Here is a 24,552-nt window from a genome sequence, read left to right as displayed (position 1 = left end):
GTGTCAAGCGGAGGTTGCTTTGTACTTGTTAGTGCTCCGGCAGGATGAAGATAATGTCATGTAAAAACACAGATAGCAGATTGCAAATCTATTTAATTTTGCTCAGTCCAGCCTCCGACACATGAAGTCTATATTATCGTAAATCCGTTGTTGAAACCAGTGATTACCAAACATCGATGCACATCCACACGATCGAGAGTCGTGCAGTCTAATTACTGCTTGATGTACTTCTTCAAGCCACGTAGCCTCTCTTTAGCCGTTTCGAGCACATCGTCATTCTTGCAAACGGCAAAGCGGAGATAATCCTCAGCAATGTGGGCATTGGCATCCGTGTAGAACTCGGTGGGAGGAATAGCTGCAACTCCGACCTCGTGAATGAGGAACCAGCAAAGCTTGAAGTCGCGAGGCCGGCTGGCCACATGGGGAGGGAAAGGGTAATCCTCAGGCAATTTCACAGAGGCCATGTTTGCAAGGACGAAGTATCCGCCCTCAGGATCCGAGTACTATATGATTCAGTTGGTAGACTTATAGGATAATTCACGAAGTCATCACTTACCGGAATGTTGAGTTCGTCGAAGACCTGGCAGAAACGCTCCATTTTTCCCTTCATCTCCTTCCTACTCTCGTCCCAAAAGCCGACCTTGTCTGCCTGCTCGAACGCCACCGCGGCAGCTTCTTGGAGAGGTGAAACACTGCTGTAGCAGATACGAGTGTGGGCGCCGGAGACATACTTGATCAGGTGCTCGGGTCCGATGAGGTAACCCACACGCCAACCGGTGGCATAGAAAGCCTTACCAGCCGAGCCCACGGTGAGGGTGCGCTCATAGAGCTCCGGGGACAACGTAGCAATGCGGGTGAAGGGAACGTAGTAGAGACGGTCGTAGACTTCGTCGGAAAGAATAATCAGGTTGTGTTTCACACAAAGCTCACCAATGCGCTCGAGTTCGGCGCGGGAAAAGACCTTGCCAACGGGGTTGTGACTGGTGAGGTTAGGCTTGGTTCAGTCCATACCAAGATGGATACGAGCACTTACGGTGAGTTCAGAACCTAGCAATCTACAGTCAGTTGAGTACATTTACGGAAGTATCCATGTGCCTTACAATCATCTTCGTCTTCGAGTTGATCGTGTTCTCCAGCTCCTGGAAGTCAATGGACCATTCAGCCGCGGAGGAAGTGCGTGTAGCGCCATCCTTGGGTGGGTGAAGCGGGACGTAGCGGATTGTACCACCGGGCATTTCGATGTTGCTGATGTATCTTTGGACGGCGTCAGACGGGTAGTAGAGGGGAAAGACCGTGCAACCTACTGGTCGAAGAATGGCTCGAAGACAATAACCTCGTCGCCGGGCTCGATGAACCCCATGAAGGCGCTCAGCATACCTTGTATTCGGTCAGCTGCGCGTGGTTCCTCGCTTATTCTAGGCAATCCCACCTTCATTGGCTCCCGTCGTAACGACAACCTCGGTGTCCGGGTTGATGGTGCGGCCAAACGAGGGGGAGTAGGCATCCGCCAGGGCTTGCTTGAGACGAGGACGACCCTGAAAACGCGTGAGTCTATGCGACAATGCGCTGTGGTTCCTTGGTGTAGGGATGTACCTTGGTTGGGGAGTATTGGTTGCATTCGACGCGGTCGAGAGCTTCTTTAGCAGCATCGAGAGCAAACTTGGGAGGGTTGTAGCCACTGAAAAGAAAACCTTATTAGTTGCCTACTCCGGGGGCTTTCAAGCTAGTCGGGTACTCACAAGAAACCCTGACCCATGTTCACGATGGGCTGAACGGGCGAGGCGGCAGCAGCCTCATTGACAATGGACCTGCGCGCCGGTCAGCAATTCAGGCCGCAGCATAAGAGGTTTTAGTTATGCTTCGTACCAAACATCCTGTTTCTGACCAGCGACCCTCTTGGCCGGGCGAAATGGGTCGGGGCGAGCCGCAGTGGCCGACATTGGACGTGTGCAAGCTGGATAGCGGGGGAGTGCGGAGGTGAAGGCAGAAGTGCGCAGCGAAGATGTAAAGGGCTGAACCTGAAGAATTGTAGTGGAGGGAAAGAGACGTAAGCCACGGAACATAGAGGCAAGCAGTCAAGTAGAGGCAGTCAGGAGTGAAGCAAGCAAAAGAGGAAAGGAAGAGAAGAGAAAGAGACGGGACTGCGGCAGAAGAGTCCGGGGATGGAAAGCGATGGTGGGGAAACTCAAGCTTTCCGCTTTGGGTCGAACCGGAAGTTATTGCGTGCTTGGCCTTGGCAATGAGTACCTGATAAGAGAGAACTATAGTGTAAACATGCTACAGCAGCATCATGGAGGTCAATTGTTTTGATTTTGTGTTGACGCGAGCATAAATCTTGTTGATAGTGTCGCACAGGAATTCCTTGCCAACCCTGGGCATTCAGGCATTCAGGCACCCAGCTTCACATGTGTCATCGGAGATTGACCGGATTAGTCAGCCACTGGCTCTTATCGCCGCCGTGGCCGACGCGTGGGGAAACGCGTTAAGCGTCTTCTCAATGGCTTCAACGGTAGTCGACTCTATCCCCGATAGCTGGTCTATCAGATAGCGCGCTACCAGCCCAATTCACTGACTTATCAGATTGCTCGTCAAAATGGTATCGTGTCCCATCTGCAGCAAGTCCGTCCCCAGCTTGAAAATCAACGACCACATCGATTCCGATTGTCAGAACTTTATCGACGAGCCAAGTTCCAGCGCCGAAACCCCCTCCTCGCAAAAAGCCCCAGTCCCGACCTTTTTCCAGCCAGCGTCTGCCCGGAAGGCTTCTACCCAGAGCAATGGATCACGAGAACCCATTACGGATTCCTCCCCGCTGCGCAATGTCAACGGCAAGCGGACGGCCCCGCTAGCGGCCGAGGTCGCCGTTGAGACAACCCATAAACTACAAAGTAATGACCTACCGGCAGAGCCCAAGCGTCCCAAGATGAACGCTTTCCAGAAAGCAGCCCCGCTGCCGGAGCGTATGCGCCCGCGGACACTGGACGAGGTCTGCGGCCAGGAACTGGTGGGCCCGACGGGGGTGCTGCGGGGGCTGATTGAGCAGGATCGCGTGCCCAGTATGGTCCTCTGGGGAGGGCCTGGCACAGGCAAGACGACTATTGCGCGAGTCATTGCGTCCATGGTGGGTAGTCGCTTCGTGGAGATCAACAGTACCAGCAGCGGGGTTGCGGAGTGCAAGAAGATCTTTGCAGAGGCCCGAAGTGAGCTTGGTCTGACCGGCCGAAAGACCATCATCTTTTGCGACGAGATCCACCGCTTCTCCAAGTCGCAGCAGGATGTCTTCTTGGGACCGGTGGAAAGTGGCCAAGTGACGCTCATTGGCGCCACCACAGAAAACCCATCCTTCAAAGTGCAGAGCGCATTGCTATCCCGATGTCGCACGTTTACGCTTTCCAAGCTCACGGATGAGGACATCAAATTGATTCTGCAGCGGGCGCTTCGTGTGGAAGGACCCAGCTACTCGCCTACTGAGCTGGTGGATGACGAATTGATTGATTACCTGGCACGATTCTCCGACGGCGATGCGCGAACATCTCTCAATCTTCTGGAGCTCGCGATGGATCTTTCCAAGCGTGCAGGGATCTCCAAGGACGAGATCAAACGGGCCCTGACGAAAACGCTGGTGTATGACCGTGCGGGCGACCAGCACTACGACACCATCTCTGCATTCCACAAATCCATCCGAGGAAGCGATCCGGATGCGGCGCTCTACTATCTTGCGCGGATGATTCAGTCGGGCGAAGACCCTCTCTACATCGCGCGACGGTTGATTGTGGTGGCATCGGAGGATATCGGGCTGGCCGACAATAGCATGCTCACGCTCGCGATTTCTACTCACGCGGCCGTGGAGCGAATCGGGCTCCCGGAGGCACGGATCAATCTGGCACACGCGACGGTGGCGATGGCGCTGTCGAAGAAGAGCACGCGATCATACAGGGGCCTCAACAATGCTTTTGCGGCCCTGGCAGAACCCGGAGTCGCTGGGCTGCCGATTCCGATTCATCTGCGGAATGCCCCGACGCGGATGATGAAGGAGCTCGGGTATGGGAAGGAGTACAAGTACAATCCCAACTATGCGGATGGGGAGGTGGTACAGGAGTATTTGCCGGAGCCGATTCAGGGACGCAGATTCTTGGAGGAGCTGGATTTGGGGACTCAGGTCGATCCCGATCTGATGAGGTGAGATGCATCCTGGCTGCTGAGGAAGAGTGCCCTTGAACATCTCGTACCTCAGACGTGTACAATTCCACCAAAATATAGACCAGGGCATATAGGAAACAATTGCATACGAATTGATGACCCAAAATCCAAGCCCTGGACAAACAGTCGTAACAGTGTAGTGTGAGAAACCCACTGGGCAATCTAATGTTTGTTCCCGTCTTGGCTGCGCGTCTCCGTCGCCCGCGCGTTTTCTCCACCACCTCCGACACTCTCATTCATTCTTGCGGCCTGATTCTCCTGACCACTTCAACACGCTCACATCACATCACATCACATCCTAATCAACAAACCCCTACAGAAACGACACCAGACTGTGAACCCCCAATAATCACACGGGCAATGAGGCTTAACTACCTCGCCTGAACCAACGCCCTCCCGTTCAAATCAAACCAAACCACACCACCACCACCACCACCACCACCACCAAAATGGCCTCCTCCACCCAACCTTTCGGCTCACGCTCCTACGCCGCCGGCAAACTGCCCGACCGCTCCCTCAACGCCGCCAACGCCCTCCCCTTCAGTGCGTCCTCCTTCTCGCGCCACCGCGGCCTCGCCGGCGGCGGTGGCAGCAGCATCCCCAACCCCGGCGGCGTAGGCGCAGGGGACTTCAGCAACGACCCCAGCAGCAACAAGACAAACCACCCGCAAGCGCAGCACAGCCATATGCCCGGAGGACCTCCGGCGCCGCCCATGCACGGACAAGACACGAACCCGTTGAGTCGATTAACGGAGGAACAGCGGGAGGAGATTAATGAAGCTGTACGGGCGGACCCCTTACCCCAAGCTAGCCCCCTCCCAACCCACGCCCACACCCCGTTTCCCCCCCAGAATCTCTAAGCTAATGAATATCTGGTAATAAAGTTCACACTCTTCGACCTCGACCGCGACCGCCACCTCGACTACCACGAACTGCGCGTCGCCTTCCGAGCCCTGGGCTTCTCCCTCCCGAAACAAGAACTCATCTCCCTCCTCACGACCTACGGCGTGCCGCGGCCACAAGTCCAGCAACAGCAGCAGCAGCAGCAACAACCACAAGCCGCCGGCCAATCTGCTCAGCAAGCCGCCCAGCCTCAACCCCTCCAGAAATCTTCAAGTACAAACCCCCAACACCCATCCAACCTCCTCATGCCCCTGTCCGCGTTCCAGGCGGTCACCGCCCTGAAGATCCTGGAGCGCGATCCGCGCGACGAGATCCTGCGGGCGTTCGAGCTGTTCGACGAGGGCGGGAAGGGGTACATCGATCTGGAGGATCTGCGGCGCGTGGCGCGGGAGCTGGGCGAGACCGGGCTCGAGGAGGAGGAGTTGCGCGCCATGATTGAGGAGTTTGATTTGGAGGGGGTGGGCGGTGTTACGAAGGAGGCGTTTGTGAGTATTTGTTGGCAGTAAGAGTATAAATTCTTGGGGGTGGGGGGGGAGGGGGGGGATGTTTTGGGAAGGGGAAGTGTTGGGTTTAAGATATTGAGGCGAGGGTTGGATGGTTGGGTTGGAGAGGCTTCATGCTTGTTGGGATCCTGGGATCATGGATTGAGGCTGTAGGAGTAGACTCACCACTTGGTTGTCGTTGGTGTGTGGGAACTCTACAGCTGTATAGTTTTGTTATGTGGTCTCAGCTCCGAAAAGCGGACCGACGTCTTTTTCTTTTTCTTTGTTCATCATTTTGGGCATTGGGCGGGCGCCGATTGTATTTTCCTCGTTGGTCGACTTCTCTTGTACTCTCGTTGCTGTTTCACTTGGCTAGTTGTCTAAAAGATATCCATCTCAAGCTGCATGATTGTGTCGAACTCAAGCTTACATCCTACAATGGTATACATACTGTAGCAAGCAACCCCAAGCTTCTAGTATACAAGTTGTGGGGGGGCAATCGGTATTTTAGGAATAAGAAGCAATCATGATTATTCACGAACCTAACTGTACAATGCGGTCAGTTATGACCAATATGATTGATACCCAGCACATAAGATGCACCCCCAATAGAAAATCGAATAGCCACACATCCAAAGACAAACACCCAACACCACCCTAATCCAATATGAAAAGAAGCAAGTGTCACAAATATGAGTCTACAATGCTCATCATGCAGCGCTCGTGTGAATGCACGTTCTACGTGTGTGGAAGAAAGAAAACAAAATCATGCATAGCGCCCTTGGGGCGGATATTGCGGGTACTGTGGTCCGGCTGGTCCGGGTCCGGGGTACGGTGGCGGAGGCGAGGACAAGCCCTGGTATCCCTGAGCCGGAGCATTGTTCGGCCACTGATTCATTGGCGGAGATGAAGCCATCGGCCCGTTCCAGGGCCCGTAGGGAGGTCGGGGTGCAGGTCGAGCCATGGGGCGTGGTTGACGACAACGACGAACCAAGCAGGAAAGCAGGCCAAGAAGCAACAAGCCTCCCACTGCACAGGCGACCCCGATCACGATGGCCTTGTGGTCGTTGATCCAGGATTTGACATTTTGTCCCTTGCAGTCTCCGTTGCTGCAGTGGCCGCCACTACCACAGGGAGTACCATCCAGAAAGTTCTGGTTGAAACCCACGCATTGGCCACCAAATGAGATTGAGTTGGAACTGCAAATCAGCTCGCACGAGGAGCTATATGCTGAGCAAGCATACGTGTTGTTTTCGTGTAGAACGCTGCCCATCACACTGCGGCATTGATAGTCGCGGCTGGTGCATTGGCCACTAGCACACTTCAGGCCAGATCCGCTACTACCACAACTGGTGCCATCATCTTTGTACGAGTCCGAAGGGCATGAGCTGGAGTTGCCGCTGCACGTCTCGGCCAGATCACATTCGCTCCGACTGGCCCGGCAAACCGTGCCCGCAGAAGCATATTGGCACGATGAGCAGCAGCTATCGTTCGAATCATCACATACGGATCCCGACGTGAACTTGCATGTAGTGGGATTGCAGCACTTGTTGTCGCCGCAGCCAGCTTCGCCACCGCAATCACAGTCCTCGCCCTCCTCGACGATTCCGTTCCCGCACTGGCTACCTGTATAGGTAGTGACGCCGCGGTTCGCCGAGAGACAGCTCGACTTGACACTGTTACGGCCAATGGCGGAGCAGATATTCCCGATCGTGCACTCGGAAAACGAGCTAATGTCAGTCCCCGTCGTGGGGTTCATGATATACTTGCCGCTCGCATCACATGTCTTCGACGTCAACGGGCAGCATTGCGACGAGGACTCCAGGTTTTGCGAACAAGTGTCAGAGTCGCAATCGTGCACTGCACCGAATGTGTGGCCGGTCTCGTGGGCAAAAATCTGCCAGCCACCGCCAGAAGAGCGGACGACGACATTGGCACCACTGACGGAGTTATCGCCGCTGGCAGTCACATCCGCATTGCACAGCTGGCCCAACCAAGACACGCCGACTTCGCTGCCGGTCGGACAGTCGCTGAAGAGAGTCCAATACGCGTTGGAGTCACTATGCTGGCCGCGCCACTCGGAGAACAGATTCAGACGGGATGTGAGGTTACCGCTCGAACAGGGCATATTCCATGCAGTAGCCGCGGGCGGGTTCTCGGGGCAAGAGCTCTCTGAGAGGGTCAAATTCCGCAAGCCGATCGAGACATTGAAAGACTTCTCGTAAACGCTGGAAGCACTGTTGACCGTACTAATCACCCATTGCTTAGCCGCAGTCTCATTCTTGAAGGAGCCTGTGAATGAACAGTCCGTAGCAACTCCGATCAAAGCCACTTGCTTTGTGTTGGGGCAGCCCGAAGTGTCACCAATGGTCGACGCTAAATTCACGGTCCCTGAGTTTCCAGAGACGCTGCCGGTATCCGATTGCCGCTTGCTCAGTCCGAATAAGGAGTTCATCGACATGACTCCCCAGCGATCTGAATCCAGATCCATCTGATAGGATGAGAGAACCGGATGATTTGGATCGACGTTAAAGTCCAACTGATCAGCTTGACATGATGTTGATCCCAGCACCGATCGCTTCAGCTCTGTATGGATGCGATACATATCGGAGTCACGATAGACGACCATGTATTCGCCCTTGGTGTCGACAATATCGGCATCCTGCTTGCGTTTCTTCTGTAGGTAGGTCGACTTCAATTCGACATGGTGATTGTCCCCATGCACACTGAATACTCCTTCGAAAAGGGGCTGGTCACCGTCATGCTTGAGGTATACTCTCGCCGATCCGACTGGATCCCACATGCCTTGACCCCGACCGATGAGACTCCTTCCCTTAAAGACCTTGTGATCTTGTCGTGAGATCGGTTCCGCTCGTCGAACATTCCCATCGGCATCGAGGTATTGTACATATGCATCGTCCGCCAGGATGTCATGATTCGGCTCCAGTTCGAGCTTAACTCGTTGATTTTTGTCGCGAAGACTGAAGGTGATGTCAAAGTGTGTCAGATGGTCAACCCGATGCCAGGGCGTCTGAATTGTCGGGTGGTCCAATGTGGAGATGTGTTGAATTGTGTTGGGTGATTGCGATCGAGCTGCGTTGACATCTCAGTTGAATTGACACCCAGCTCCACGGGGATAGAACGAACCTTGCACATCCCAAGCAAAAAGGGATATTGCGCTTGCAATGAACGGGAGGGAGTACGAAAAGACCCTCATGGTCGCCAACGACTGGACTTCACGACCAGCAAAACGAGCGGAAGGTGGAATGTAAACGAATGATTTGCAAAAGAGCAACAGCTGACAGCAGCGGTAAGGAGAAGAAGTCAGATCTAATTCCCCCGGAGTCTTTCTAAGCAGAACATCAGGCAGCCGCCAAGCGTGAGACAAATGGTTTGGAAGATCACTGCGACCCGTTATTAAAGATGGGGGGGGCGGGTTTCAAATCCACTCCTGTATCTATGCCAAGGGATTAATTTGGATTATTGAGTGAAATGACAGCACAATTCCTAGATTCCTTGGTTGGCAGACAATGGGGAGACGAAGCCGTATGCAGCCAGTGCAAAACGAACGGATGAGGGTCTGATATGGTCTGTTGCAAGACCCTGTGGCGGGAGAAAGACGATCAGGGTCTTTCTCTCACATTCACAGAGGCCGAGGGAGTCTCTCTTGGCCCGCAGAGGCGCAGCAGCCTTGGCGGGGAAAAGCGCAGGAGGAACAACAATAAAAACGAATGGAGTAGATGATAGACTGAGGCGGATCCGATCGGATAGAGATCCCCCAAGTCCTTCAAGCACGAGCAGCAGGCCTGACGAACGGCAACAGAAAACAAAACAAACAGAGAGGGTGAGGAATGATGAAGAATGCAAGAATGAAAGAATGAAAGATTGACAGGCGGAAAGAAGATGACTTTGTTGTTGTGGCCGACCACGCCAAGCCCCCGCCCGGCCCCCTTCTTTTCACTACGGGGTCGACAGGGTAAGCGCCGGAGGCTGCACTGACACTATCATTCATATCTTATCATTCTCTCTTTCTATGCTATTAACTTCCTGCTCTGTCTCTCTCTCTCTGTCTCTTGGCTGGAAACCTCATCGGCAGCCACTGCAATTGCTACAGAAAAACGCTTGCAAAATGTTTGAATTATACCATGAATCGAATGCACACATGATGACATCGTCTCCATGGCAATGCGTCACTTCCTGATGTTTAACCCCAAAACCCCAAGGATTATCAATCCGGAGCTGCGTGGTATAGAACATGCGCCTCTCGCGCGAAATGAGGAATCGAGGCACCACAGATCTCACAGGCTATGCAGAGCATGCCCTCTTCCTCATCGCTCTCCTCCCAAGCCACATCTCCAACAGGATGATCTACAACATTCCGGCGGGGTGCCTCAGTTTTAGGACTGGCCTCAGGGCGAAACCCGGCAATGGTTTTCTTTGTCTCTGAAATGGGCACGTCCGCATACTGTGCATGAGGAAATTCATTGGTCCCTGTTCTTTGAGTCTGGAACATCTTTCCGATGTCGCGTCCACTGCTCTGTTTCCTATCGCCGGCCCCTTCAACCATATTCGTTACCGCAACATTCATTAATTGGAGGTCCCAGCCCGATTTCTCCGGGTGCAATTTGCGAAACATGGATACCAGGGAATCATGCATCAATCGCTCTGCCAGAGCATCGATAGCTTCATCTAGGGCAAACACATATGCAGGGAGCGGCTCAGAGCGCGAGGTCCGATGAGCCGGCCGCACACCCTCCGTACCCGAATTCCGAAGCCGCGTAGACAGGCGCAGTGTTCGAGGGCGAGCCAGCCATCGGGTCGAGGACTTCTCCACGGGTTCCAAGCTGTGGACAGGTTGATCAGGCCCTGCATCTACCTCGAGGTCCTGCTCCGTCAGGTCGGTTCGCATGCGGCGGAGAAGACTAGCGGTCAAAGAGACCAATTGCTTCCGAACTTCTTCCAGAGTATCCAGACGCCCATAAGTGTCCTCGATACTGATCTGGGTGGGTACATCGCCCGCCGGGATGACCGGCGAAGGATCAACACCATACAGCAAGCCCCAGACCCGCGCACCAATATCTCGGGGGGCACCTGGTCCGCCTAATATACGGTCCAGCAGGGCTGGTCCCATACCGGAACACAGCCGCACTTCACGAACGGTCTTTGGCTCATCAGACTCTTTGGCAGAGCCAGGGGGGATGGCTGACCTGGCTTGTGCGCCAGCTTTGGTAAGGTAAGCGGTGATTTTCCGAGTCAGCTTGGAGCCCAGCCCGGGAATCTTCCGGATCTCATGTCCATCAAGAAAGGCCACCACATTACTCCCCAATGCGCCTGATTTCGCGTCGTACGGTGGAAGAAGGGTGGTCTGGTTGTTCGGTTTATGTGTGTTACCTACCAACTTGGCGAGCAATTTGGAGGTTGAGATCCCCACTGTGGCCGTGTAACCCAAATGGAACTCGAGTTGGCCTCGCAGGAAGCCTGCCAAGTGCGAGGCCACGAGCAGCCGCGTGTAGAGCCCTGAAACCGCCCCGTTCGAGCTTAGGTCTACAGACGTTAAATTCAGATCCGCCGGGTAAGTGGACCCGTGCTCCTGAGTGGCATTGTAGGTGAAACCCACTGTGGGTTCCTGCCGGTCAAGATGGAAGAACGAGTTTTCCAGATCATGGCGGTTGAGCAGGCCAACGTTGTAATCGATCATCTCGGTCACGTCCATGAACACCTATGACCAGGTTAGAGGTGCCACCGGGGCCCAGACGTGGTACTAAAGATAGTGCATGAACCTGTGGAGGCCCGGCCAACATACCTCATCGAAGCCGAGCCGTTCGACCTTGTCCCCCCAGACGAAAGATCGCAGATAGAGGAAAAGCCGCTTGGAGGCATCGCGAAAGCGGGTCAGGTCCTCGCCCAAGACAATGACGACGTCCGGACAGACCTGTTTGGCTTCCCTGATCAGCTGGAGCTTGCGTAGCCCCCTCCGTCGTGCTTCGTAGTTACAGGTTACCACGATCTGCTTCTGCTGCACGGCCAACGGCAGCGTCTTCAGCACCGGCTGCTCGACCTCAAAGACGGCGGCGTAGAAGCAGTCATAATCCTGCCGGGCGAGAGGCGGTTAGTCGGCCGTCGAGGTCGACATCCTACGGAAGCTTAGGCATGGACATAGGGTCAACTGACAAAGTGCAAGATGATTCGCCGATCGTCTCTGGATGGAGCTGTGGCCATGGACTAATCCGGGTGATGGGGTTGAGAGTTCGACGCGCAGTGAGAAAGATTGGTGGCAGGCAGCACTATCGGCCAACCATGCGCTCGATTAATACCTAGTGTGCTGCAGCCTTCCAGTAGCGTGGTGGAGGAAACTCCATTCGCTGATAGGCCAGTACAGCAAATCCGGTTCCTAAGAATAAACAGCAGGATGCAATGAAGGAATAATGGAGACACAGGCACAATGGTGGACCAGGTACCTAGTTGATAATCACACCCACCTGGCACAGGCTGAGTGTACAGCGATGGATGGTCTGATTGGGTGGGGACAGAAGAGGAAGGCTGGGGGCGTGGCTGGCAGATAGAGAGGTGGCTGGTGCGCAGTGGACCCTGGCTGAGTCAGCTGGCTCTTCTCCCGTGACAGCAGCACTAACCCTGTCTGGGTCTTCCCACCGACTTATCTGCATTCGGCCGAACCCGCTTAGCGCAAGTTCGAGCCAAGGAAAGACTGCAGGAAAGAAGACACTATGAAACACAATGACTGCACCATCATTCAATCCATCACTTGCGTATTCCATCCATGATCTATCCTCTCTCCGCATTCTGGTCGGGACTAGAAGTCGCCAAAGTCGCCAAGAACCGTTCTAACTTTCCAAGTGACAGGAACCAGAGTCGGAGTCACTCTGAGTCTCGTTTTTGTCTCTCTATCCACGCCGCTATCGCCCAGTCTCCACCCTCAAAGTGAGCCCGCCGCGTGTCGTCTACACGCCCGACTGGGCCCGAAATGGACTGGATGGGCCTGTGGGAAAAGAAAGAAGGGAATAAACAGAGAGAAAAAAAAAAAAAAAAAAAAAAAAAAAAAGGAAAAGAAAAGAAAAGACTGGTCGGGTTGGCGTGGGATTGACTATATTTAGACTCGTCGATTGGCACGATAGCTGTCGCTGATAGGCCGATGTGACCTGGACGGGCTCTGCTCTGGCTGCGTCTGGACTGTGATTTAATTTCCACAGCGGCTAATCCTTTGCCATCATCGCCGCCACTCCATCTTTGGGTCGGACTTGTTTTTGGTTCTCTGTTGCGGTCTGAAGACAAGACACACTGCTGCTGCTGCAAGATTTTAGGTGTTGAAGATGATGAAGTTCGTTGTTGGGTTCAAGAGCATACTTACAGAATAACTGATACTCTGACTGCTGTCTAATGTCCATGCCAGGGTGACTATGACTAGACAGACAAATTATGGGGGATCATATCATGACGAGCACGTACTGCTTGATCGCCGGTGTTTCTTAAAATAGGGCCCCGTCCAAGCGCCCACCACCAGTCCAGCCCAGTTCAGTGTCCACTTGCACTTGCACTTCACTGACGGACGGACGGACTGACTGACGATTTTGCCTCTTCTTTTCCGTCACATTATTCTTTCTGAAAATTATGATGAATCTGGTGTCTCTCATGTGTCCCCGCTAAATACCCAGTACAAGAAACTGAATCCAGAACAAATAGCAAGACTACTCACAAGAATCCACATAATAAATAATGATAGTAATAATAATAATAACAACAACAACAACAACAACAACAACAATAACTATCTGATCCTACCCTGCATATAGCCCATCCCCACTCAATATCACAGCCCAGTGGGAGTCGGTCTGCAGCGCCGCTCATCCATTCATCCACTTGCGGGGCGACGTCGCACTCCTCTGTTTCTCCTCCTCTTCTTCTTCTTCTTCTTCTTCTTCTTCTTCCTCTTAACCATCCTTTCCCTCTTTCTTCTTCTTCAACCTCATCTTACATGAACCAGATCTCCTTCCTTTCATCTGCAACTCCTGCTATTGTATCGCAGAGGGGCCCTTGTCGACCATGCTCGCAACCTCCATGACCCCGCCACAGCCGTCCTCCAACATGGCCTGCAGTTTGGCCCCAACGACTAACGCCCGGTCGACCATCACCTCCCGACCGAAACTCACCCTCCAAACATCATCCCTACCCTTGACCTTCGGTACTTCCTCCACGAGCCTGTCGCTCTCACTAGTGGCTGGCTCGACCGCATCCCCCACCGTCCGGAATACCTTCAAGAATGCCTACGACGTGACTGCGCCCGTCTCCGCCACGGCCTCCCCCTCGTCCAAGTTCCCCAGTCACCGGTTCAGCAAGCCCTCGTCACCGTACACCACCCACAACCCGTACCAACTACCCATGGGGGTGCGCAGCATCCTGCGCAACTCCCCGCTCGAGCCCAGCTGCCGTCGCCGGTCCACCTCGGTGGCTACCAATGGCACGACCGGCGCTCCCGCCACGAGGCGGGTGTTTTTCCCGGCCAAGAAGCAAGTCAGTTACCGCTACCCGTTGGAGGAGGAAATTCAAAATGTCCACTACACTGCGCGCCACTCGGATCTCCACGACATGGAGGAAGAGCGTCCGAAACAAAGCACAAGCACAAGCACAAGCACACCCAACAGCGAGGATTCCGATTCCACCGCAAGCAACTTATCGTCGTCATCCGACACAAACACCTCTGACGACGAACCCCCACGCACATCCAAGCACAACCTACTGTCACCCGTGGAACGGAAGAAGCGAAAGCATCAGAAGGCCGAACGGCAGGTCCGCGCGGTCGCCTTGGGAGAGAAGCTGGGGGACATGACACCACAGACGCCGGTGCGCAAACGCGCCAAGAGGCGCTGCGAATGGCGCTGGACGTTAGGGCCGTTGGAGAACCGGGACAGTTCACTGCCTCCTCCCATTCCAGAAGAGCAGGCAGCAGCAGCAGCAGCATCGTCCTCGGGATCCGACTCCAGCCCTACCGACCGGGGCTCCCAACCATCGTCGACAGAGTCATCCCCGTTGCTGAGTGCGACGCCCTCGCACGCCCAATCCAGTCCCAGTTCGTCTGTCGCATTTGAGCTGGAAGGAACCGACGAGTCCATGAAGATCACAATTCACGAACCGCAACGCCCTGATACCGACCTCTCACGATAACCCCAAAGTGACGAACACTTACTACTACTACAACCTTGATGACTTGCGCTTCCGATCACGAACCTACCTCATGCATATAGACGGCAGACGAATTCTCTTCACTTCTTCACATCTATTCCACTTCCATCCGGCCCTTCACTGATTTTTTCTGTCTTTCCACCCGTGGACACATGGATTCCATTTGTCTCACATAGGATTGTCTCAGACATTTCCAAGGCGGTGCGGGCGGTGCGATGATGTCATTGCCCGACCCGACCCTCAGACCGCACCCCCTTATATTTCACTTTCTATATATATATAATTCTTTTTTTACTTAATACATACGAACCAATATCCGCACATGCATGCACGCATGAATGGCGACCATGACTGTGCAGGATTAATTGCACTTGCGCCCATTCTTTCACTCACATTTGTACAGAGTACTGAGTATCTGTCGATTTCCTTGTCCATCATCTCGTCTCCCTTTCTGCCATCAAAAATGACAGCAAATTCCCGGATTAATATAGTAACACCAAGTGGAGACGAGACCACCACCACCACCATATACATGGTATATACCCCGTTGGTCGAAAGAAATGACCCGTCGCTTGTCCAAATATAGATCCGCTGCAGATGATGCCGAGCAGTTAAAAAAAAAAAAAAAAGGAAACTGCCAATGACGCTATCCTGCAGGCAGCACCTTTTTTTGGGGGGGGGGGAAGTAGACCAGCCCTTGCTGCGTGCGGCTCTTTGTTATTACTCTCGAAAGCTTCTTTTTTTCTTTTTTCTTTTTTTTTTGGTTTCGAAGCGTATTCGTATCTGCCCGTAGAGAATATTCAACCACTTTTCGTCCGCTCCGAATTGGACACGCATGTGTGTGTGTACCACCTACGTGGTCCGATTGCTATTGTCTAAGGAGAGGAAAAAGACGTTCCCTGATGAGGGTAAAGGACAAGGTCACTCACTGCAAGGCCACTACTGCAAGGATTCCAGAAGAGTGGGGAATGGGATGGGATGGATGCCCGTATCGTATCGATGACTCTGTGTTTGGGCGCTGGATACGATACCCTCCCTGATCTGGGAGTGTATCTACCGCTATCGGTATTCTTCTTGCTTGCACTATACCGTCGCTCAAGCGATTGTACGCCTGTACTTCGGTCTTGTACAGTACGGTGCCAAGGTGGTTTGGGTTTGTGCGCCTGGACCCTTGGGCAAAATGATGCTCCCCGCTGATAATGTGGTTGACTCACGGGTAGTCCTGTACTGTACGCCACGGGGCTTCTCTAGAAAATACATAGCATGTGGAGGTAAGAAGGGACAGGACTTGGCTGAGGGACGGGACATGACATGACATGGCACACCGCGGCGGAACGAGCTGGGCGAGATGGGATGATGAAGGTTCAATAGTCTGTCTATCTTCGATCTTTCGGATACGCCTGGTTCAACGTTGGTGGTAGATTGTTGGGATCGAAGTATGGTGGGTTTTGGGGGGGCTGTAAGGGGGTGGGGAGGTGATGTATTAATAGAACTGTCTTGTAGGATCTTGGGTGTGCATGTACAGTACAGCACTTCGAGGCAGGTTTTCACTTGCGTGAGGGCTTGGTTATTGGTAGATAGGAGGAAGGTGGTTCTGCGTGACTACTCACTATATACTCATGTAGATGCTTGGCGCGGGATTTATCTGCCCTCCTGTTTGCCAGTCCGGATGACGCCTGGGTTGCTGGTCCAGGATCTATAGACTTCACTGCGTACCTTCGATCTGAGAGCTGGACAGAGATAACCCATAATCGTGTTCTCATTGATAATACCCATCCCATAACTCCATACTTTACGTGCATAAGTAGTATAAACCGAAAGACAAAAGACGTAGAATCATATACAGTACAACACCGCACCGCTAATTACCCGTCTCGGTCTCGATGTCCGGCTCGCGACCTGACAAATCCCCCGTGAACTTCATCTTCATCTTGCGTAGAGCATACTTGGTCTCGTCGCGCGCGAACACCGCGTTGCGGACGGGGCGCCACTGCATCATCCCCCGCTGCTGGCGCTGTTCGCTGCGCTGTTCGGCCTTGCGGAGGACCTCGTTGGTGCCGGAGCGACTGGGTCCACTGCTTGCACTGGCCGTCGCGGTGGTGTTGGTGGTGTTGTCGGACGAGAGACGGAGGTTGCTGTTGACGTCGAAATCGTCGTTGTTGCTGCTGCTGTTGCCCAGCGCGCGTTCCTGCTGTTGCGGCTGCAGGGAGTGGTTAATCTCGTGGTCCCCCTCGTCATCGGCTTCGCTCTCAGAGGAAGAGGAACTGTCGGGGTGAGTCTTGGTTTTCTCCTCCGCGTGCATGGTCCCGTAGGCGGTCGCCTCGACGCGCGGGGGGTTGTGCGGATCGTGCGGCGGGGCCTCTCTGCCCGGTTCAGCGACCTGTTTGCCGTGCTCGTTGAGGTAGGCGCTGGGGTCGTGGCCGAAGGCGCCGCTCCAGTCGTAGCCTTGCTTGTCGAGCCAGCGCTTGCGCTCGCGGGGGTCCGCGTGTTTGAGGATGTCGCGACCGTCCAGGAGGGACTGCTCGTGCAACTCTTCCACTTCTTCGGGTACCGAGGCGGAGATGTGCGGCGAGCGCACTCCCTCGGCGATGCACGCCTCCCACGTCTCGAAGGTCTCGCGCGAGTTGCTGTCGACCACAAACCGCTCGTGCGAGTCGTCGATGCCCGGCGTGAAGCGGCCGGTGAAGCGCAGGCGGCCGATCTCGTGGAGGTCTTCCAGCCCGGGCGACTTCTTCGCCTCCCAGTTTTGCTCGGTGATGTAGTTCTGCGTGAGCCGCTTGCCGTTCTTGGTCGACCAGATGGGGATGTCTATCTCCGTGTTTTCGTTGTCCACCAGGTGCTGCAGCCAGAAGACGGCGTATCCGGCGGCGTGATGCTTCTTTTGGGCGTGGAATTCGAAGACCACAGGAGAGCGGTAGCGATGTTTGACGGGAAGGCGGAGGCTGCGGCGGAAGTTCTCGTCCGAAAGGTCGAAGGTGAGGTTGTTGTTCTCGTCGACGGCGCAAACGTGCTTGGTAATCTTGCCGCTGCTGCCGCCGGTGCGGAGCTTGACCTTGCAGCGTTGATTGAAATTCACAGTGGTGAGCTTCTCGGAGACGAACTCGAAGGTGCCCACGTCCCAGCCTAGCATCTGAGGTGGGAGGCGAGTCTCGACGGAGCGGAACAGGATGGAGATGCGGATGCGTCCGAATCCGATTCCACCATCGAGAGGATACCATCTGGTAACTTGCGAGCTGGTTTGAAGGAGGTCGGAGATCTTAAGAGGCACGACGCCCAGAATGGGATCGTGCTGGCGGTAACGCTGGTCGCGGACACCGACAGTCACAAATGCAGACCGCCAGTCACGAATGAATCGCTCGGTTCCGGCGTTGAAAATGGGCTTGGAGCTCAAGGCTTTGGCGCGCGTGCGGTAGACCTGGGAACATCTTAGTACTGTGCTTTAGGATCGACTAGACGGCGGGGAACCTACCAGTTCGTCGTTGAGAATAATCTTGCAATAGCTCGTGGGCAGGTGACTGCCCTCTTCCTCTGTCTGGTCGCCGTACGGTTTGGCTGGCTCGTACTCGCGACCCTTGCGGTTACCCTCGCTACCCTTGACATTGTTGATCTCCAGATTGACGATCTGGTGTACAATAATGCTAATGATACCACTGGGCCACAAAGGATCAGGAGGAGTGTGAGTAATGGCGTCCTCCTCCTCGCTGCTAATGATGCCCTTTTCGTCCTGGAACTCCTGAACATCTCTGAATTGTTCGGGAAGGTCCTTCTTCTTGCCGTCGGTGCGCAGCTCTGCCCTGAGCTTCGGTTTGCCGAAGAAGCCCACTTCCCAGTGCAGCTCTCCCGGCATCTCGCTGCCTTCGTTAAGACCTTGTAACTTGGACACCTGCGCATACATCTTGCCAGGATGCTGGATCATCTTCCGAATCGGGAGTTCCACCTTGCCGACGATGTCATCAGCAGTCGTGCGGTCCGAGTCCCAGAGTTCAACGCTCAGGCTTTCATCTGCCTTGATAAGCTCAGGAGTAACCAACAAGGCGGCAGTTTCTTCCCAGACTGGGTTCAGGTCGTCCGTGATCACCCGAGTGCAGTACATGGGCTTGCCGTACTTCGAGAAAGACAGGTTGATATAGGGGTCGCTACCACCACCGTAGCTGCCACGCCGATCCTGCTTGCTCAGACCAATTGCCCGGTGAATGCGCACCCACATGACACCCAGAGTCTGCGTCTCCTTGACAATATCATCGCCCTTGAGCAACATGCTAAGATCCATGGTCATAGACTTGGGGGCTGCGAACAGACCGGCGGCTGTGGCAATGGCATAGTTGACAAAATTCGAGATCAAGGGCAAGTTGAGAATGTTCACTCCTCCTTTGACCATTGGCATACATCCAGCCTTGACGTGTGGGAGGCCAACCAAGCTGAACGTCACGTCCTTCACAAAAGGAGCCTCGGGCATCATCTGGAATCTCGCACGCACAGTGCCCACCAACTCAGTCAATTCCACAAAGACGGGAAACGGGACTCCAAAGAGGCCTTTGACTCCGAGGTAGAACACGATCTGCATGTGCATGTTACGCGCCTTGGACGAGGTAGTCTGACCACTTGGTTTGGCATGGTAGGCAAAGGATGCTTCGATATTGTAAAAGTCACCGCCCTCCTCTACGGCGGCAGCTTCCTGGGGATCTTTGTTCTTTACGTTCTCCTCGTGCACTTGTTCCTTGAGCTGCTTCACATGGTCATCGGGCAGTGCGCGAAGACTCAAAATCCGGATGGGGTTGTTGCCCTGGTCGATTTCTGCGATGCGGACATTCTCGACCACCCCCGGCGCCGAAGCTTGCATAATATCTTCAATGGTATCGGCGACGGGAGATAGCATTTCGGGATTTATCAACCCCCAGAACACCCCAAGGAACGAGTTCAGCCATTCAACGGATTCCGGGAGAAGGTTGGCGGTCGCCTGGTTCCCTCGAGTCAGTACATCCACTTGACACATTACAGATGCGAATGTTCTCGTACCATTTGACCCCGAATCTGTTCACTGCTCCATTCCATTTCCCGACCACTGCGAATCACCTCCTGCACCCACAGCCACACACCGCTCGCGATGCAGAAACTGAGGGGAAGTAGACCCCAGAGCGATCCATTGAAGATCCGGCCCAGGAAGACAATCCCCGCCACTATACCGAGACATAGTCCAATCCCTCGCCTTTCCAGCTGATCAAACATCGGCTTGTAGGTGACTGTGGGGGTGGGGTGGAACAGAACGTTGGTTTTCTCGCCATGGATAGGAACATCGGAAGTGGTGCCCTCTGCGATAGGATCTGGCGGTGCGGTGATATCCTGGTTCTCTTTGTATTGTGACAGGCTCTGGTCTGGTGCCGTTTTGACCTCCTGCACCCGGATCAGTATTTGCATCCTCCGCTGCACTTGGATTGTAACTCACCGTTGGTTTGCCGAGGTTGGCATTAGGAACTACGAGCTGTAACCGTAGTTAGAGAGACATTTCCACACTCTTGCTAACGTGCAGGGAAGGCATACCTTGGGATCTTTCACCGCATCCATTGAGTCTTCATCCAAGTCTTCCACCTCGATTTCCTTGCCCGTGGTAGGATCGGTGACCATGCGCGTCTTGCCGGTGGTCTCCCGGGGCTTATGGGGCATCTCCTGGTTCTGAGCCTCGCGCTCCCGCTTCCTGGCCGCCAGGGTTTCTTCATGGGCCTTGCGTTCCTGCTTGTCACGCTCTAAACGGTCCATGAAGTGGCTGATGGTCGGGACCGGATTCCCACCGCTCCAATGTTCACCCATGCGGTGGGTTTTGGGAGATTCCCTCCCGCTGGTAGCCTGGGCCATGGTCGCGTGTCTTGCTTTTGCTCTTGTGTGCTCTATTGTATGGAATCGCGGATCAATCTGGAGGAGTTGTGGACAAGATAAGAGGAGGGTGGTTCCAGGCAATCATTCCCTAGCTTGTTCCAGCTAGGACCTGTAGGTGAATGAATGTAGAGTAGAGAATATAGTGTCGAAATGCAATGAGGAAGAGAAACCAAAGGTAAAATCAACGAAGAGTAGCAATCGGCGGTGGTGAGGAGGTGAAGAGGTGAAGTCACCTTCGTGCTGCCCTACGTCATAGTGGAGAGAAGCAGCCAAGGCCGATCAGCCAATCGATGGGAGACGCGTCCGGGCCTATGCTGGATATTTGGGGAAAGACCAGCCTTATTGCCCACTTTCCCGGGGATCCAGAACAGTCTCCATTCACTGTGGTGGTAGTGATTGACAGCTCTCTCTCTACCTTGGTTGTTTACCTGGAAGTCTCTCTTGCTCCGTCATGGCTCTCGGCGGAAGGCTTGGCTTGGCGCGCGAGCGGACTGCCTCCGGTCGAGTAGTAGAGAACGATCGAGTGATTTGATTAGAACTCATTGTACTGTACTACGAGAGTGAGAGCGCACTCTGAGGTCCCATGTCTACTACAGCGCGATAATGGGGATTGAAGCATAGAGCATGGAGAGGCGATAGGAAATGACAAGGATGCCCCTGCTCGTGCATTGTCCCGGACAGACAACATGATGTCACTTCCCGCTTGCTCTCCCTGTGCTGACATCGGATCAACATCATTTTCACCATCTCCGTCCTACCCATGGCATACACGAATTGGTGGCTTGATATTACTTGGCCCTTGGGTCATGGAGTGTTGTGAGTCTGGTGCAAGGGTGAGTGCGTCCAAATGTGAGTACCGCAGTCAACGGGTGGTTGCATGCTGATTGCCTGTATGACCGTAGGGAGCGTTTATCACTATGGTAGGTCTGGATCGTTCAGCACTTGCTCGATCTAAGCCCTGTAGGATATTGCCAGGCCCTATGGATATTGTCGAGAAGAGCTCGCGAGTCGATGTTGTAACATTTCCGAGCGACAAGTAGGTGAGCAGCACGCCGTAGTCTTCATGTCGTGTCGCTTTTTGCCCTTGACAAGCTTGGCCATGGTTCTTGAATTCTCTGCGGCTTCGAACCCATCCATAGAACATGTCTATTCCTTCCAGTTCAATGCTCATAAATTTGCCGTCGAAGAGAATAAAACCGCCGTCTGCAGGCCAATTCTTCGTATTGATCAGGGTGCGGTGGACGGAGGTATTGGTCGAGACCGGGGAAGGCGGCCGAGTGAGTCGGGCTCCACCGCCCGCCAATGAGACTGCCGCTTCTACGGCGCCGACGTGACCTCTCGGCTTCCATCATCATTCAACTTCAACCAACCTTATGGTATACGCCAGCCTCGACTCGCTCTTGGGTCTACGTTCCTACCTCAGTGCTCCAGGACTACTACGACTGTACACGAGAACCAAGATAATTTGACAGACACATCCTCACCAAGTCAACCGGACGTACGACCAAACGGAAAAGCAAACGCTCAACGATCACCCACAAGAACAACAATCATAACCACCACCACAACACCTCCTATTTGCAGTGTTTCAGCCCGTCTCAAAATGTCCTCTGCAGCCGAGGAGTCCCCGGCTCAGCGAGCTGCTCGCCTGCGTCGTGAGCGTCGCGAAGCCAAGATCAAGGAAGGAGGTGCCGCTCGTCTCGAGAAGATCACCAGTTTGAGTGGACGACCCCCCGCCAGCGGTATGTAGCTGTTTACCACCGCCACAGCCTACCCATGGTTTTCAACCCCCCGGCAAAGGACATAGCTAACTCTCCCCAGTCCACGAGGAACCCTCAGCATCGCCCAGCCCGCAACCCGAATTCCTATCACAACACACCGCACCGCCGCCACCAGCACCAGTCTTTCCCACCACAGCCCCAACCCCGGCCCAATCCCAAACCAACCCTCCTACCTTCCCCGACCACTCCCAGGCAGAGTCCGAACTCGATCCCGAGACCCTCCAAGCCCAACAAGAACTCTTCCGTGCTCTGCTCCGCCAACCGGCGCCCTCCCCCAACCCACAACAGCAACTCCGCGGTCCCGGCGGCGCTGCCGCCCCCAACCCAGCTGGCGACCTGCTCGGCCTCGACGCCCAAGACCCGACGCTTAAGCTCCTCAACTCCCTCATGGCCTCCAGCTCCGGCGGCGGCGGCAGCGGCAACCCCCTCGAGAACATCAACCTGGCGGACCTTGGCCTCGGCGACGGCAAGGAATCCTCCACCGACCTGCTCACCAACCTGGGACTGCCGCCGTTCCTGGCCAACCTGATTGGCAACGCCATGCGCAAGAAGACGGACGCCGAGAAGCGCGAGATCATGATCTGGAAGGTTGTTCACTTGGTCTTCGCCGCCGTCGCGGGGCTGTACCTGCTCTTCGTGCTGGGGTCGGCCGTGAACGTGTACGGGCGGGCGCCGCCGGCGCCGGCGACGGCCCGGGATCCGTTCACGGTGTTCATGACCGGAGAGGTGGTGTTGACTGGGGCGCGGGCGCTGTTGCGGTCGCGGGAGCAGGGGGGTGGGGTCGGGTTGGGGATGGGGGTGCAGCTGGTGCGGGATGTGATGCGGGACGGGAGCTTGGTGGTGTTTTTGTTTGGGTTGGCATCGTGGTGGTATGGAGAGCGATTGGTCTGAGCTACTCGTTGTGTGTCAAAAGACATTCTGGGATATAGGCTAGGATGACTGTAGAACTGTGGATTGTCTGTATACACGTGTGATTACTTCTAATGGTTAACGATTGATATCGCACGCGTAGTGATTATCGTAAGCATAAGCCATATGAGAGCAACACTGCGAAAGCAACTGCCACAGACCGGTCTCGTTAGTGGCTTTTCCCCTAACCACGCTGTCCACATCTAACCAACTAGGTACCCATGCTGTAGCCACACTAGCTGGTTAGTGCTTATACCAGGCCATCAAACCACAGTGCTGTACTCCGTACAAGGGAAGTAATGCAATCACACTGCCCCGAACCTCCAGCGGTCCACCCACCCACCCGCCAAAAACCATGTAATCTAATCTAAACTTCGCCTCCCCCTCCCTTCCCTTCCCGCAGGCGAATTTAAGGCATATTGATCCCTCGGCCGGACCTGCACCGACCACCACTAAACTAATCCTTAGTTCTTACCATGTGCATGTCCCCCTTGTTGCAATTTGCATCCAGGCTAGATTAGAGCATGCACTTCCCGCCCTTGGAAACTCCCGGACTAGTGCAGTACACCCACCCCTGGAGTCCTGGACCGTGGACAATGGACCGTGGATAATGGGCAATCAACAATGGCGTGAAATGAGACAACCACACTAAAGCCCTAGACTAGTCGGTGGACGGTGGGGAGCCTGGAGGAGCTTAGTTAGTGCCTTTCAAGTTTCGGCTGTGGACGGTGGACAGTGGACAGTGGACCGTGGAGTCGGACACCAGACGACACAGCCGGTCGCGGATTCGGGAGGAGGGGAAGGGGAAGGGGGGGCTTATAAAGATGATCTTAAGGGGGTGGGTTAGGCAAGGTCAAGACTCAGTACATGCTTAGTCTGGTACTTAGTCCAGTGCTAGATCAGTTACTAGTCGAATCAAATTAGTTTTATGGCTGATAGGAACGGATAGTAGAAGCGGGAATCCGACGTGCTTAGGTTGATTTAGCACGCATCGATCGGGACTTGGCCGAAGCAGGCAGGTCCTTTTCTTTCGTGTCAGAGTTTCGTTGAGACGGCAAGGAGAGGAGAGAATTTGACGTGGCATGGTGACAGTGGGCTCGGGAAATTAACTTGGTTCTTGAGTTCAACCTGTCAAATTGTCTGTCTCCGTTCAATGTGGGAGTCCGTGCTGGGGACTAAGGAGGTGGCGATCATTTCAGTTGCTAGCTAGT

The 24,552-nt window shown here is 54.4% G+C and overlaps 9 protein-coding genes across 9 annotated transcripts; 4 read left to right on the top strand and 5 right to left on the bottom strand.

Moving 5' to 3' along the window:
* Positions 1-212: 212 nt before the first annotated feature.
* Positions 213-1,940, bottom strand: BO82DRAFT_399561 (kynurenine--oxoglutarate transaminase; the record flags this gene model as incomplete). The annotated part of the gene is made up of 9 exons (XM_025639124.1): positions 213-503; positions 557-980; positions 1,034-1,047; positions 1,101-1,254; positions 1,305-1,377; positions 1,430-1,535; positions 1,594-1,678; positions 1,740-1,808; positions 1,867-1,940. 9 exons carry the CDS (start codon positions 1,938-1,940, stop codon positions 213-215), a joined length of 1,290 nt encoding a protein of 429 aa, XP_025494512.1.
* Positions 1,941-2,514: 574 nt separating this feature from the next.
* BO82DRAFT_304297 (ssDNA-dependent ATPase MGS1) lies at positions 2,515-4,302 on the top strand. Its single transcript, XM_025632177.1, has one exon. The coding sequence runs from the start codon at positions 2,594-2,596 to the stop codon at positions 4,181-4,183; it is 1,590 nt and encodes a 529-aa protein (XP_025494511.1). The 5' UTR covers positions 2,515-2,593; the 3' UTR covers positions 4,184-4,302.
* A 129-nt stretch (positions 4,303-4,431) lies between these two features.
* On the top strand, positions 4,432-5,620 carry cdc31 (putative cell division control protein Cdc31). Its single transcript, XM_025632176.1, has 2 exons — positions 4,432-4,982; positions 5,085-5,620. Exons 1-2 carry the CDS (start codon positions 4,650-4,652, stop codon positions 5,607-5,609), a joined length of 858 nt encoding a protein of 285 aa, XP_025494510.1. The 5' UTR covers positions 4,432-4,649; the 3' UTR covers positions 5,610-5,620.
* A 731-nt stretch (positions 5,621-6,351) lies between these two features.
* Positions 6,352-8,802, bottom strand: admB (ADAM family of metalloprotease ADM-B; the record flags this gene model as incomplete). Its single annotated transcript, XM_025631189.1, has 2 exons — positions 6,352-8,678; positions 8,733-8,802. 2 exons carry the CDS (start codon positions 8,800-8,802, stop codon positions 6,352-6,354), a joined length of 2,397 nt encoding a protein of 798 aa, XP_025494509.1.
* A 799-nt stretch (positions 8,803-9,601) lies between these two features.
* BO82DRAFT_351887 (putative DNA polymerase iota) lies at positions 9,602-12,091 on the bottom strand. The gene is made up of 3 exons (XM_025634540.1): positions 11,757-12,091; positions 11,389-11,676; positions 9,602-11,304 (listed from the first exon to the last, which is right to left on the bottom strand). The coding sequence occupies exons 1-3, from the start codon at positions 11,802-11,804 to the stop codon at positions 9,814-9,816; spliced, it is 1,827 nt and encodes a 608-aa protein (XP_025494508.1). The 5' UTR covers positions 11,805-12,091; the 3' UTR covers positions 9,602-9,813.
* Positions 12,092-13,242: 1,151 nt separating this feature from the next.
* BO82DRAFT_15675 (uncharacterized protein) lies at positions 13,243-13,546 on the bottom strand. Its single transcript, XM_025630211.1, has one exon. It carries the CDS (start codon positions 13,446-13,448, stop codon positions 13,293-13,295), a length of 156 nt encoding a protein of 51 aa, XP_025494507.1. The 5' UTR covers positions 13,449-13,546; the 3' UTR covers positions 13,243-13,292.
* A 139-nt stretch (positions 13,547-13,685) lies between these two features.
* BO82DRAFT_277126 (uncharacterized protein) lies at positions 13,686-14,762 on the top strand (the record flags this gene model as incomplete). Its single annotated transcript, XM_025631170.1, has 1 exon — positions 13,686-14,762. One exon carries the CDS (start codon positions 13,686-13,688, stop codon positions 14,760-14,762), a length of 1,077 nt encoding a protein of 358 aa, XP_025494506.1.
* A 1,763-nt stretch (positions 14,763-16,525) lies between these two features.
* BO82DRAFT_351881 (C2 domain protein) lies at positions 16,526-20,218 on the bottom strand. The gene is made up of 3 exons (XM_025634539.1): positions 19,797-20,218; positions 18,250-19,737; positions 16,526-18,195 (listed from the first exon to the last, which is right to left on the bottom strand). The coding sequence occupies exons 1-3, from the start codon at positions 20,193-20,195 to the stop codon at positions 16,642-16,644; spliced, it is 3,441 nt and encodes a 1,146-aa protein (XP_025494505.1). The 5' UTR covers positions 20,196-20,218; the 3' UTR covers positions 16,526-16,641.
* Positions 20,219-21,932: 1,714 nt separating this feature from the next.
* BO82DRAFT_329527 (uncharacterized protein) lies at positions 21,933-23,474 on the top strand. The gene is made up of 2 exons (XM_025633062.1): positions 21,933-22,393; positions 22,473-23,474. The coding sequence occupies exons 1-2, from the start codon at positions 22,255-22,257 to the stop codon at positions 23,321-23,323; spliced, it is 990 nt and encodes a 329-aa protein (XP_025494504.1). The 5' UTR covers positions 21,933-22,254; the 3' UTR covers positions 23,324-23,474.
* Positions 23,475-24,552: the final 1,078 nt, after the last annotated feature.

This window comes from Aspergillus uvarum (assembly GCF_003184745.1).
Source record: "Aspergillus uvarum CBS 121591 unplaced genomic scaffold BO82scaffold_11, whole genome shotgun sequence".
In the NCBI taxonomy this organism is placed as follows: domain Eukaryota; kingdom Fungi; phylum Ascomycota; class Eurotiomycetes; order Eurotiales; family Aspergillaceae; genus Aspergillus; species Aspergillus uvarum.
The sequence above is the reverse complement of the archived record's forward strand: the minus strand, read 5'-3'. Positions and strand labels throughout refer to the sequence as shown.